The 13,103-nt window shown below is 49.5% G+C and overlaps 1 protein-coding gene across 1 annotated transcript in view; it reads left to right on the top strand.

Moving 5' to 3' along the window:
• The window catches only part of DIXDC1 (DIX domain containing 1), a 48,385-nt gene that overhangs the window by 29,143 nt on the left and 6,139 nt on the right, over positions 1-13,103 (top strand). Inside the window, exons 6-16 of the mRNA XM_087706521.1 lie at positions 4,021-4,102; positions 4,341-4,520; positions 5,814-5,903; positions 6,008-6,061; positions 8,020-8,070; positions 10,221-10,325; positions 10,588-10,641; positions 11,130-11,222; positions 11,394-11,465; positions 12,632-12,718; positions 12,904-13,065. Of these exons, the coding sequence (XP_087562647.1) occupies positions 4,021-4,102; positions 4,341-4,520; positions 5,814-5,903; positions 6,008-6,061; positions 8,020-8,070; positions 10,221-10,325; positions 10,588-10,641; positions 11,130-11,222; positions 11,394-11,465; positions 12,632-12,718; positions 12,904-13,065 (1,030 nt within the window). The remainder of the gene's footprint in view (positions 1-4,020; positions 4,103-4,340; positions 4,521-5,813; positions 5,904-6,007; positions 6,062-8,019; positions 8,071-10,220; positions 10,326-10,587; positions 10,642-11,129; positions 11,223-11,393; positions 11,466-12,631; positions 12,719-12,903; positions 13,066-13,103) is intronic.

Raw genomic sequence — 13,103 nt, 5'->3', positions numbered from 1 at the left:
GGGGGTGGGGGGCTCGGTGGTCCTTCCTGACTTGCTTTTCTAGGTCAATTTTAAAATTCAGGAGCCAAATCCCCCTCCAAGGAACGAAGCAGGGCAGTTCCTTAGGCTATCAATCTTATTTTATTTTATTTTTTGCTTTCTCTGCAGTTTTTAGCACAGGGGGATGGATCCCTCCTCTTCTCTCCCCCCCCCCCCTCCAAGGCATAAATTGCTTCTTGCCTCTCCTCTTCCTCCCCTCTCCCCCATTGAGACCCCAAGGGAAGGACCCTTCTCCACGGGAGTTGAGTGGACATGGTTGCGTGGAAGGTCTTGAGCTGAGCTTCGAGGGGTGGTGGTGTTGGGGGCTTTGGGGAGGTCGGGGGTCAGTGGTGGCACAGTGCAAAGGTCTGGAAGTGGGACCTGGTAAGGTGAGGCAGAGGTGGCCTCTGCTTCTCCAGTCTTGGGGCGAATGTGGGTCGAAGCGTCGTTGGGAATGTTCTTGGGAAGGGGGGGACTGTGTGGATCCTCCTTGGCTTCTTCCTGGAGGTGAAGGGGGGTTTCTGTGGGCGCACGGGGCCAGTCCTGTCCTTTGAGGACTCCTGGTCCTCAGCTCCATCCAGAGACCTTGGTGGTCACCTCCTGGAAGTCTCCTCCCACCTGGGTTGCCGGGCCTTCAAGAAGAAGGCAGGCGGTTGGGCAGGAATGAAGCTGGCATGCCGTACTTGATAATTAAAAAGCTAAAGGCTCCCCTCGCACATATGTGCTAGTCGTTCCCGACTCTAGGGGGCGGTGCTCATCTCCCTTTCAAAGCCAAGACCCAGCGCTGTCTGAAGACGTCTCCGTGGTCATGTGGCCAGCATGACTCAAGGCCGAAGGCGCATGGAACGCTGTTACCTTCCCACCAAAGGTGGATCCTATTTTTCTACTTGCATTTTTTACATGCTTTCGAACTGCTCGCTTGGCAGAAGCTGGGACGAGTCACGGGAGCTCACTCTGTTATGCGGCGCTAGGGATTCGAACCGCCGAACTGCCGACTTTTCTGATCGACAAGCTCAGCGTCTTAGCCACTGAGCCACCGTGTCCCACTTGATGATTACTTTCCTTATTAATGCAGAGGGGAGAGAGGTGTGTGTGTGGGGGGCTCTGGCCTTTTGCAGCCTTTAGAAAACTTGTTTCCTCTTAGACTACGGGACATTGCCAGAGCGTTGGGCCAGGTGTTTGTCCTGGCATTAATCAAAATAGAGCTGGAAGGGACCTTGGAGGTCCTATAGTCCAGCCCCCTGCTCAAGCAGGACACCCTATACAATTTCAGACAAATGGCTCTCCAGTGTCTTCTTAAAAACTTCCATTCATTTTATTATTATATTTATATGCCGCCCTTTCCCCCCGAAGGGGACTCCAGTGAGGGCGCACCCACCTCTTCTAGTGGCAAGCCGTTCCACTGATGAATAAACTGAATGATACAGTTGGGCGGGACCCTGGAGGTCTTCTAGTCCAGCCCCCTGCTCAAGCAGGAGACCCTATACCATTTCAGACAATCTCTTCTTAAAAACTTCCAGTGAGGGTGGCACCCACCACTTCTGGTGGCAAGGTGTTCCACTGATTAATCGTCCTCACTGTTAGGAAGCGCCTCCTTAATTCCGGATTCGCTCCTCCCCTCGGTTGGTTTAAATTATAAATTAGTTTAGGATAAAGCTCACTCTGCTGTCACTGGATCTGAGAAACCCAAATTGGGTCCTGCTCCTTCAAGGGAAGGTGCCACTTACCTGGATGCCAGCCTGTATTTTTCGAATCCGCAGTGTTTCTCAACCTTGGCGACTTTAAGTCCTGTGGACTTCAACTCCCAGAATCCCCCAGCCAGCTATGCTGGCTGGGGGATTCTGGGAGTTGAAGTCCGCAGGACTTAAAGTCGCCAAGGTTGAGAAACACTGGCCTAAGGTTAAGATGGGGGCTGGGGGGGGGGGAAGTATTCGCACCCGGAGCTTCCTAGTTCCAGTTGCACCGAGATTGCCGGCCTGCAGCAAGGGGGGGGACTCTCCAGGAGGGTCGGTGTGCAAGGGGCAAGAACGTGGCGGGGCATCCGAACTGCGTGGGAAACCGGGTGCAAACCCAACACTGGGAGCGGTTGCGTTGCAGAAGAGATCGTAACCTTCCGGGATTTGAACCCGGAACAGGACGTTGCTTTTCCGTTTCAGAATGGGGCACCCCCAAAACTGACCCTCCTCCTCCTCCTCCTCCTCCTCATCTCCATGGGGGTGAGATGCTTTGTATATATGGTCCTAGTGTGCACTCGGAGGCCCCACGAGACACCCAGTCCAGGCTCAGCCGTGGGAGCCTCCCTCGTTCGCTTAATCCCCTTCTCTGCCCTCTCGTCCCCCTTTTGTCCCGGCTCCGTCTGGGAAAATGGTCCATTAAGTCCTGCTCACCCTCGCAGGACGGGGAATTCTTTGGGGAAGCATTAAATGGGTCAGTGCCTTCGGATGCCTTTCCCCGTTGTCTGGGAGATGCCGGCTGGGAGGATCTCCTCGGGTGGGGAAGAGGGGCTCAGGGTGGGTGATGCTCCTCCAGAGGAAGCCCCTGGAAAATACTGTCCCCCTCTTTTTTTCCCCTCTCTCTCTCTTCCTCTTTCTCCTTCCCTCTTTCTCTTCCCCTCTCCCTCTCTTTCCTTTCCCCCCTCTCCCTCCTTCCCTCTCTCTTTCCCTCTCTCCTCCTCTCCATCTCTCTCCCTCTCTTCCTCCTTATCTCTTTTTCTCTCTTTCCCTCTCTCCTTTTCTCCATCTGCCTCCTTCCCTCTCTCTCCCTCCTCTCTTTCTCTTCCCCTCTCCATCTCTTTCCTTTTCCCCCTCTCCCTCCTTCCCTCTCTCTTTCCCTCTCTCCTCCTCTCCATCTCTCTTCCTCCATACCTCTTTTTCTCTCTTTCCCTCTCTCCTTTCTGTTTTTCTCTGTCTCCCCCTTCTCTCTCCTTTCCTTTCTTTCCCTCTCTCCTTTTCAAGATTGGCTCAGCCGTCCATCCTTCCGAGGTGGGTAAAATGAGGATCCGGATTGTTGGGGGCAATATGCTGACTCTGTAAACCGCTTAGAGAGGGTTGAAAGCCCTATGAAGTGGTATATAAGTCTAACTGCTATTGCTATATTCTCCCTCTCTCTCCCTCTCTTCCTCCTTTTCTCTTTTCCCTCTCTCCTTCTTTCTCTTTTTCTCTGTCTCCCCCCTTCTCCCTCCTTTCCTCTCTTTCCCTCTCTCCTTTTCTCCATCTCTCTCCCTCTCTTCCTCCTTTTCTCTTTTTCCCTCTCTCTCTTTTTCTCTGTCTCCCCCCTTCTCCCTCCTTTCCTCTCTTTCCCTATCTCCTTTTCTCCATCTCCCTCCTTCCCTCTCTCTCCCTCTCTTCCCCCTCCTCTCTTCCTCTTCCTCGCCCTCTCTTCATCTGTCTTTCCTCTTTCCCTCTATCCCTCTCTCCTTCTCTCTTCCTCCCTCCCTTCCTCTCACTCTTTTCTTCCTTCCCTCTCTCCACCTGTCTCCCTCTTCCGTCTCCCTATCTCCTTCTCTCTCTCCCCCCTCTCTCTCTGTACAATGGGAGGTAGAGGTAGGACCAGAAATAACTTTGCTAATTGACAGAGGGTGTTCAGGGGAGGAGGGGCTTGACTGACAGGTCTGAGGTCTCCCAAGGACGGGGGGCAGAAGGATCTCTTGGAAGTCATCCTCCCAGTCCATTGACTTCAGACTGCCTTGACCCCTGATCGAAGACATTCCCCACGCTGGCTGGGGAATTCTGGGACTTGAAGTCCAACCCTCTTCAAGTTGCCAAAGGTTGAGAAACAGGCTCCACCCAAGGTCACGCGAGGACTACCACCTTCTGGGATGAGGAGGGGTCTCCCGGATTGTACTGGGTGGACCTGTTGACAGGAGGGTCTTCTCAGTCTTATATGAGGTTTTTTTTTTTTAGCAGGATGTGTCATTTCAGGTCCAGGAAAGTGACATATTCAAGCAGAATTGGTACAACCCCCCCCCACACTCTCGTAACTCTTTTGTGCCTCTGCCCCCAGCCTCACCTCTCCTAGCCCTATCAACAGCGCCAAGAGTGAATCGGGCAGCACCCCCTCCGAGAGAAAGGAGGCTTTGACTTTGGCCACGAAGAAGAAGATGGAGAAGAAAAAGCAGGAACAAGGACAGGTAAGGGAAAGGCTTACCTCCCTTGAAGCCCCGTGGAGAGATGAAGGTCGGGGGCTTTCAAACGAATATAAAGGAAAATGAAGAGATTTAAGGACTGGAGCAGAAAATCTATTTCTTTCTCTCTCTCTCTTTCTCTCCGCTTTCCTGTTCTTCCCCTTCCTCCCCAGAACCCTGGAGCCACGCTTTCCCGGAGTTCGACCACAGATACCTTGTTTCCCACGTGGAAGAAAATGGTGGCCGGCTGCCCGTTGAGTGGTCTCCAAAGTGTCCTGCCCCGAGTCTGGAGACTTCGTGGGAGGAGCATCTCCTGGAACAGCAGGATCACTTGGAGAAAGAAATGGAAGAGGCCAAAAGGATGATCTCTGGATTGCAGGTCCGTCCCTTCCTTCCTTCCTCCCTCCCTCCCTCCCTCCCTCCCTCCCCCTCCCTCCCTCCCTCCCTCCCTCCTCCCTTCCTTCCTCCCTCCCTCCCTCCCTTCCTCCCTTCCTTCCTTCCTCCCTTCCTCCCTCCCTCCCTTCCTTCCTTCCTTCCTTCCTCCATCCCACCCGCTTTTCTTTCTTCCTTTCCTTCCCCCCTCCCTCCTTCCCCCCTGCTTTCCTTTCTTTCTTTCTTTCCTTCCCTTCCTTCCTCCTTCCTTCCTCCCTCCCTCCCTCCTTCCCACCTGCTTTTCTTTCTTCCTTTCCTTTCCTTCCTTCCTTCCTTCCTTCCTTCCTTCCTTCCTTCCTTCCTTCCTCCCTCCCTCCCTCCCTCCCTCCCTCCCATCCACTTTTCTCTTCCTTTCCTTCTTTCCTCCCTCCTTTCCCCCTGCTTTCCTTTCTTTCTTCCTTTCTTCCCTTCCTTCCTTCCTTCCTTCCTTCCTCCCTCCCTCCCTCCTTCCCACCTGCTTTTCTTTCTTCCTTTCCTTTCCTTCCTTCCTTCCTTCCTTCCTTCCTTCCTTCCTTCCTCCCTCCCTCCCTCCCTCCCTCCCTCCCTCCCTCCCATCCACTTTTCTCTTCCTTTCCTTCTTTCCTCCCTCCTTTCCCCCTGCTTTCCTTTCTTTCTTCCTTCCTTCCTTCCTTCCTCCCTCCCTCCCTCCCATCCACTTTTCTCTTCCTTTCCTTCTTTCCTCCCTCCTTTCCTCCTGCTTTCCTTTCTTTCTTCCTTTCCTGCTTTCCTTTCTTTCTTCCTTTCCTTTCCTTCCTCCCTCCCTCCCACCTGCTTTTCTTCCTTTCTTTCTTTCTTTCTTTCTTCCTTCCTTTCTTCTTTCTTTCTTTCTTTCCTCCCTCTCTCCCTCCCACCTGCTTTTCTTTCTTCCTTTCCTTTCCCTTCCTTCCTTCCTTCCTTCCTTCCTTCCTTCCTTCCTTCCTTCCTTCCTTCCTTCCTTCCTCCCTCCCTCCCTCATACCTACTTTTCTTTCTTCCTTTCCTTCCACCCTCTCTCCCTCTTTTATTTCCTCCCTCCCTCCCTCCCAAATCTCAGACTTGGTGTCAGAAGCTCATTGCTTGCAGGGCTTCTGTCTGTTGCTTCCCTCCCTCCGTTTTGATTCTGCTGAATTTCTTCAGAGGGCGGAATCCCCTTTTATCTCTCGGGGTCTCCTGGAAGGGGAAGGTCGGGTCCCTCCTGGGGGGTTTCCACGGTGCTGCCCGGCTGAGCGTGTCACTCTCTGCCCTCCTTGTCATCCTGCCAGGCGCTGCTGCTGAACGGATCCCTCCCCGAGGACGAGCAGGAACGGTCGCTGGTCCTCTGTGAGCAGGAAGCCTGTCCGGAAGAGCAGCTGGTGAGCCTTTTCTCCCGGCCAGCCGGCCGGCCCTCCTTCCCCCTAAGCGGACGGGGAGGGAGGGAGGGAGACGCTGGGAAATAACGGCTCCCTTCGGCCTGTAGGTCATCATCCGGAGCCGCCTGGATCAAAGTCTAGAGGAGAACCAGGAGTTGAAGGTGAGATGCAGCACCTGGCGATAGCGATAACAACAGCCCTTAGACTTATATACCGCTTCACAGTCCTTTTACAGCCCCCTCTAGGCGGTTTACAGAGTCAGCCTGTTGCGCCAACAGTCTGGGATCTCATTTTGCTGACCTCTGAAGGATGGAAGGCTGAGTCAACCTCGAGCTGGTCAGGATCGAACCGCTGACAGGGAGCAGAGTTAGCCTGCAATACTGCATTCTAATAGGAAGGAAGGAAGGAAGGAATAGCAATAGTAGTTAGAGTTATATACCACTTTATAGTGCTTTTACAGCCCTCCCTAAGTAGTTTACAAAGTCAGCCTCTTTTCCCCAACAATCTGGGTCCCCATTTTACCCACCTCGGAAGGACGGAAGGCTGAGTCAAGCTTGACCCTGGTGGCATTTCTTCATAACTAGCTTCAGGGTCCTAGTTATTACTTATAAAGCCCTACATGGTATTGGACCTGGGTACTTGAGAGACCGCCTTCTGCCGATTACCTCCCACAGACCCATTCGATCCCACAGATTAGGCCTCCTCCGTATTCCATCTGCCAGCCAATGTCGGCTGGCGGCTACTCGGAGGAGGGCCTTCTCTGTGGCTGCTCCGGCCCTTTGGAACGAGCTCCCCGTGGAGATTCGGACCCTCTCCACCCTTCGGGCCTTCCGGATGGCCGTGAAGACCTGGCTGTCCCAGCAAGCCTGGGGTTGAGTCCCCCCCCCCCTACTCGAATTTGCTGTGTCTGTTGTGCTTTTAAATTGTTTGTATTGTCTGTTTGTCTTTGTCTTACTATTTGTAATTTCCCCTCCCTTGGCTTTTGTTCAGCCGCCCCGAGTCCCTTCGGAGAATAGGGCGGCCTACAAATTGAATAAAATCCAAATCCAAAATCCATTTGAACGGCCGAATTGCAGGCAGTCAGCAGAAGCAGCCTGCAGTACTGCTCTCTCTTCTTTTTTTTTTAAGGATTCTTTTTTTTTAATTATTATTATTTCAATTTAAAACAAGTACAATATCTTTCTTTACATGTTATAGAAAATGTATCAGTCAGTCACAAATAAACTTTGGTACATCTCCACAGTCAGCAAACATAACTCATATTAACTCAAGTATTTTAACTCAGATATTCATACATATCACCATCGTCATATATCCATTTTCATTTGACTGTAATTATTATTTGAAGATATCGATAATAATAATAATCTTAAACAATACATGCCCACACTAGTGGGAAAAGAAAAAATCAAAACAAAAAACAAAAACAAAAAAGACAAAAAACGAAGAAGACAAAAAGAACAAAAAACAAGGCAGGGAGAAAAAAGAAAAAAGAAAAAAAGAAAAAAAAACACAGGTATATATTATATATATATTAAAAAAGTATATCAGCTGGTTACAATACGTTTTGGTGCATCTCTTCCATTAATTCATATTAATTCAAATATCTTAACTCAAATGTTTACCATATTGACATCATCATACCTCCACTTCTAGTTAACTACAGTTATTTAAACATCTTTCAACCTTAACTATGCCAAAAAGTTAATTCATAACTACATGCTGACATTTCATTTACTTGTTTGTAAAATCCTCTATTGACATCAAATCCTCATATCCTATTTTAACTGAACATCCATAATATTTAATGCCAAGAATTCCATCTTCCATGCAATATAATTTATTATCATTCTCCCTTCTCTAAACACTCTAGAAAAGAACCAGCCACCTGACCAATCTGATTTTACGACTATTTTCGTGATGCTCTTAATCCGCAGATACTGTGGTGGTTAAGGGAACCCAACGGGGTCTGGGCGTTCTTGCCATCCTCTGGCCTAAAGGGTGACCAGGATTGATTGAGTGGGTGGGTGGGCTAGAATCAAATGCAACCAGGATAGTTTGGGGGGGGGGCAGGAGGAAGGGTTCGAACCCTCAACTCCTTTCTTTGTCTTCCTTGCAGAAGGAACTGCAGAAATGCAAGCAGGAGAGCCGGAATCTGCAGGGAGTCAAGGTGAGAAGGAACTTTTTGCAAAGGTGAAGAAGGAAGCAGGACATTTTTTTTGGGGGGGTGGGGGTGGAAGCCCCCCGGCTGGCAAAATTAGAGGGGCACGCCATAAATCTAAGAAACAATTGAATAACATGAGGCCAGGCTCATGGAGTTTATTGGGGGTCCCCTCTTTAAAAAAATTATCCTTTCCCCCTCCAAAAAAATAAGACTTGCTTGGATAGTAAGCCCAGTCGGGCTTTTGAGGGCATGCACTAAAATACGCCCTTCCCTGAAAATATTGCAACACAGCAGCAGCCATGAGGGGACCACGCTCACCGCCTCCTGTACCTCAAAAATAATAAGACCTCCCCGAAAATAAGGCCCAGTGTTTGTTTTCATGCCTTTTTATGCACACTGCAACATTTGCACCAAAGACAAATTCCTTGTGTGTCCAATCACACTCGGCCAATAAAGAATTCTCTCCTCTCCTCTATTCTATTCTATTCTATTCTATTCTTCTATTCTATTCTTTCCTATTCTTTTCTCTATTGCTATTCCTCTCCTCTATTCTCTTCTATTGTTTCTATTCTATTTTATTCTATTTTCTATTCCATTCCATTCCATTCTATTCTATTCTTTCCTATTCTATTCTCTATTGCTATTCGTCTCCTCTTCTCTCTTCTCTTCTCTTGTTTCTATTCTATTCTATTCTTTCCTCTTCTCTATTGCTATTCCTCTCCTCTTCTCTATTCTCTTCTCTTCTTCTATTCTATTCTTTCCTATTCTTTTCTCTTCTCTATTGCTATTCCTCTCCTCTTCTCTATTCTCTTCTATTGTTTCTATTCTATTTTATTCTATTTTCTATTCTATTCTATTCTATTCTTTCCTATTCTTTTCTCTATTGCTATTCCTCTCCTCTTCTCTATTCTCTTCTCTTCTATTTCTCTTGTATTTTATTCTATTTTATTCTATTTTCTATTCCATTCCATTCTATTCTATTCTTTCCTCTACTCTATTGCTATTCCTCTCCTCTTCTCTCTTCTCTTCTCTTCTATTCTTCTCTTCTATTCTTTCCTATTCTTTTCTCTTCTCTATTGCTATTCCTCTCCTCTTCTCTATTCTCTTCTATTGTTTCTCTTCTATTTTATTCTATTTTCTATTCCATTCCATTCCATTCTATTCTATTCTTTCCTATTCTATTCTCTATTGCTATTCGTCTCCTCTTCTCTCTTCTCTTCTCTTGTTTCTATTCTATTCTATTCTATTCTTTCCTCTTCTCTATTGCTATTCCTCTCCTCTTCTCTATTCTCTTCTCTTCTTCTATTCTATTCTTTCCTATTCTTTTCTCTTCTCTATTGCTATTCCTCTCCTCTTCTCTATTCTCTTCTATTGTTTCTATTCTATTTTATTCTATTTTCTATTCTATTCTATTCTATTCTTTCCTATTCTTTTCTCTATTGCTATTCCTCTCCTCTCCTCTTCTCTATTCTCTTCTCTTCTATTTCTCTTGTATTTTATTCTATTTTATTCTATTTTCTATTCTATTCCATTCTATTCTATTCTTTCCTATTCTATTCTACTTCTATTCTTTCCTATTCTTTCCTATTCTTTCCTATTCTTTTCTCTTCTCTATTGCTATTCCTCTCCTCTTCTCTATTCTCTTCTCTTCTATTGTTTCTATTCTATTTTATTCTATTTTCTATTCCATTCCATTCCATTCTATTCTATTCTTTCCTATTCTATTCTCTATTGCTATTCCTCTTCTCTCTTCTCTTCTCTTGTTTCTATTCTATTCTATTTAATTCTATTTTCTATTCCATTCTATTCTATTCTTTCCTCTTCTCTATTGCTACTCCTCTCCTCTTCTCTCTTCTCTTCTCTTGTTTCTATTCTTTTCTATTCTACTATTCTATTCTATTCCATTCCATTCCATTCTATTCTCTTCTCTTCTCTTCTATTATTTCGGTGGTCAAAAGAACAAAAAAAGACCCTGTCTTATTTTCAGGGGAAACACGGGGGAAGCAGCGTTAGAAAGAGATCGAAAAAGTCAGTTCGAACCCCCTGGGGAAAAGGTGCAGACGTGCCACTCTGCAGCATTGATAAAGGGGAGGTGGGGATGCTCGGAGCCTCAAACGGGGTGCATTTATTTACTTGATTCGTTTTTCCTTTTGGAGGACGCTTTGCAGCAGAGGTTAGCCCAGCAGGACCCTCTGATGCTGCAGATAAAGCAGGAGCTGCTGAGAGCCAATATGGACAAGGAGGAGCTGCACAGCCAGAACGTGAGTCTGTCTTTTTCTGTGTGGATGGGAGGCAAACCGGCTGATGGAGGACAAGGGCTGCCCTCTGCAGGCCTGGGGACACGGGAGGGGGTCTTCCCAGGGGTCTCCGGTGGGAGGAGAGATGGAAGGTTGGAAAGGGCACCATGCCCCCCCCCTCCGCTGCCAGGTAGAAAGGCAACCGTTTCGAATCCGCACCCACGTGCTTCAGCCCGGGGGTTGCGAGCCACGGTCCCAACTCTGCGTTCGAATCTTGCTTCGCCAGGCTGATCTCCAGCGGAAGGTGGAAGAGCGGAATCGGCTTCTGGCAGAGTACAAGGTCAGGGGTCTTCCTCCCCTCCAGGCGTGGGGTGTGGGGAGGGGGTTCTTAGGAGCTGCTGGCTGCCAGCTAACCAGGAAGTCCTCCCCTCTCATCTCGCTGTGGTTCAGACCGAGGAAAGCTCCCCACCAAGAGAGCCCAGAGGCAGAAGTCACAGCCTCTTGGCAGCTTCTTATTCCGTCATCCATTATGGAGATTCTCCATCCTCCAGGTCACAATTGTCCCAAAGGTGATTTTTTTCAGGTGGCATCTGGACTTTCTGGTTTTTTCTTTTGAAGAGGTTTCTCTTCTCCTCCAAGAAGCTTCTTCAGCTCTGGCTGGATGATGGGATAGTGCTCCCCCCCCCCCACTCTCCCCCAAACACCTGGAGGCCTGGCCAGTGAAGGACCCCAAGTGCAGCCCCTTTGTGCTAAGCTCCAGCCCAGACCGAGCCTCCTCCCCGGGCCGATGGCTCCCACCCACCCACCCTTCCTCCCTCCCTCTTCCAGAAAGAGCTGAGCCAAAAGGAACGTCTCCTGCACCAGCACCAGGCCAAGATGGAGGAGATGCTCCACCAGCTCTCCGAGGCCGGGTATCAACAGGTAAGGGGCTTCCCCCCCCTCCAACTCCCCCTGCCCTCCCTCCAGCTGTTTTTAATGCCCCTGCAAGCCACCCAGAGTCCCTCTGGATAGTGAGGCCAGCGGCCTGTAAGTGTTAATAAACAGAAATAATTAAACTCTGCCCCGTTGGCCGATTGGCCTCTTCCCTCCCAGGCCGAGTTGGAACGGGAGCTTCAGCACAAGGAGGCGCTTCTCGCTCGCTGCCTGAAGAAGGACGTGGAAGAGGTTTGTGGTGCTCCGGCGGGACGCGGGGCTGCGTTTGCACCGAGCTGTGATTGCGCAGCAGCGGGGCACTAGGGGAAGGGCGAGTCGCGGGGACTCAGCCGCTTCTCTGAGCTGCGCTTGGAAACGGTTGCCAGATTTCAGGGGTTGCTACCGACATTACTGCCGGTTTGGCCCAGGAACCATTTTAGGTTTTTTGTTTTTGTTTTTTTGAGAAGAAAGAGAAAAAAGGGGGGTTGGAAGGAGGGAGGGAAGCAAGGAGGGAAGGAAGGAGGGAAGGAAGGAGAATAGGAGAGAAGAAAGGAGGGAAGGAAGGAGGGAAGGAAAGAGAGGAGAAAAGAAAGGAGGGAAGGAAGGAGGGAATGTAGGAGAGAAGGAAGGGGGGAAGGAAGGAGGAAAGGAAGGGGGAAAGGAAGGAGAGAAGAAAGGAAGGAAGGAAGGGGGAAAGGAAGGAGGGAAGGAGAGAAGGAGGGAGGGAAGGAAGGAGGGAAGGAAGGAGAGAAGGAGAGAAGAAAGGAGGGAAGGAAGGAGGGAATGTAGGAGAGAAGGGGGGAAGGAAGGAGGAAAGGAAGGGGGAAAGGAAGGAGAGAAGGAGAAAAGAAAGGAGGGAAGGAGGGAGGGAAGGAAGGAGGGAAGGAGAGAAGGAGGGAAGGGGAAGGAGGGAGGGAAGGAAGGGGAGTAGGAGAGAAGAAACGAGGGAAGGAAAGAGGGAGGGAGGGAAGAAGAAGTAGGACCGTTGTAAGATAAGATGGATCTATGGGATGGTAAGAAAGCAATCTTCAAGTATATTGTCAACTGTAGGGAAAAATTGTTATAAATACATATTATTAATAACAGTTATGAGATCATATAACTGTGAATGTATATATAAAATTGATTAAGAAAAAAAAAGGTGCATTTGCACCTGAAAAGGCCTGTGCATGCGTACAGCGTTAGAAAAAGGGGGAGGGGAATTACGTTTTTGCAATGAAGATTGCTCCATCCATGCGCAGAACTGAGAATCAAGATGGCGCCCAGGACAAGAGAAACGGTTTGGAGGCACAGCAGGCCGAGTTACTACCTACTTGGCCGAACCGGTCCGAACCCACCTCTGCTAGGTTTCCCACCCCACCCCGGCCCTCCCGGGCCTTGCCAACCAGCTCCCTCTCCCCCCCCCTCTTGCAAAGCAGGTGATTCTCTACGCCAACCACAACTCTCAGAGCAACGGCTTTCTCCAGTCCTTGGGCAAAGGGACGGCCTCCTCAACGCACAGAGGGGTAGGTTCCACTCGGGCTCCACGGCTTGGGGAGGGGGAGGTGTTTTTCCCCAGGGCTGGGGGGTGGGTGGGGGGCTCCTTGGTTTTGCAGCTTGGGTGGGGTGGAGGGCTAGAGGAGAGTGTTGGTGTGTGTGTGTGTGTGTGTGTGGCATCTAGCACCACCTGCTTCTGGGTCTCTCCTGGCAGAGCAGCGACCTGCAGCTGGTGCGCGAGGCCCTTCGGAGTTTGCGGAATAGCTTCAGCGGCCACGATCCCCAGCACCACACCATCGACAGCCTGGAGCAGGGCATCTCCAGCCTGATGGAGAGGCTACATCGCATGGAGGTGCAGAAGAGGCAGGAGAAGAGGGTAAGGAGCCCCACCCCACCCCCCAATCTGGCCTTCCC

This window comes from Thamnophis sirtalis, unplaced genomic scaffold (genome assembly GCF_051295495.1).
Source record: "Thamnophis sirtalis isolate CommonGarterSnake01/CBP01778 unplaced genomic scaffold, rThaSir2_p1.2 scaffold_2, whole genome shotgun sequence".
Taxonomy (NCBI): domain Eukaryota; kingdom Metazoa; phylum Chordata; class Lepidosauria; order Squamata; family Natricidae; genus Thamnophis; species Thamnophis sirtalis.
This window is presented reverse-complemented; position numbering and strand designations above follow the sequence as displayed.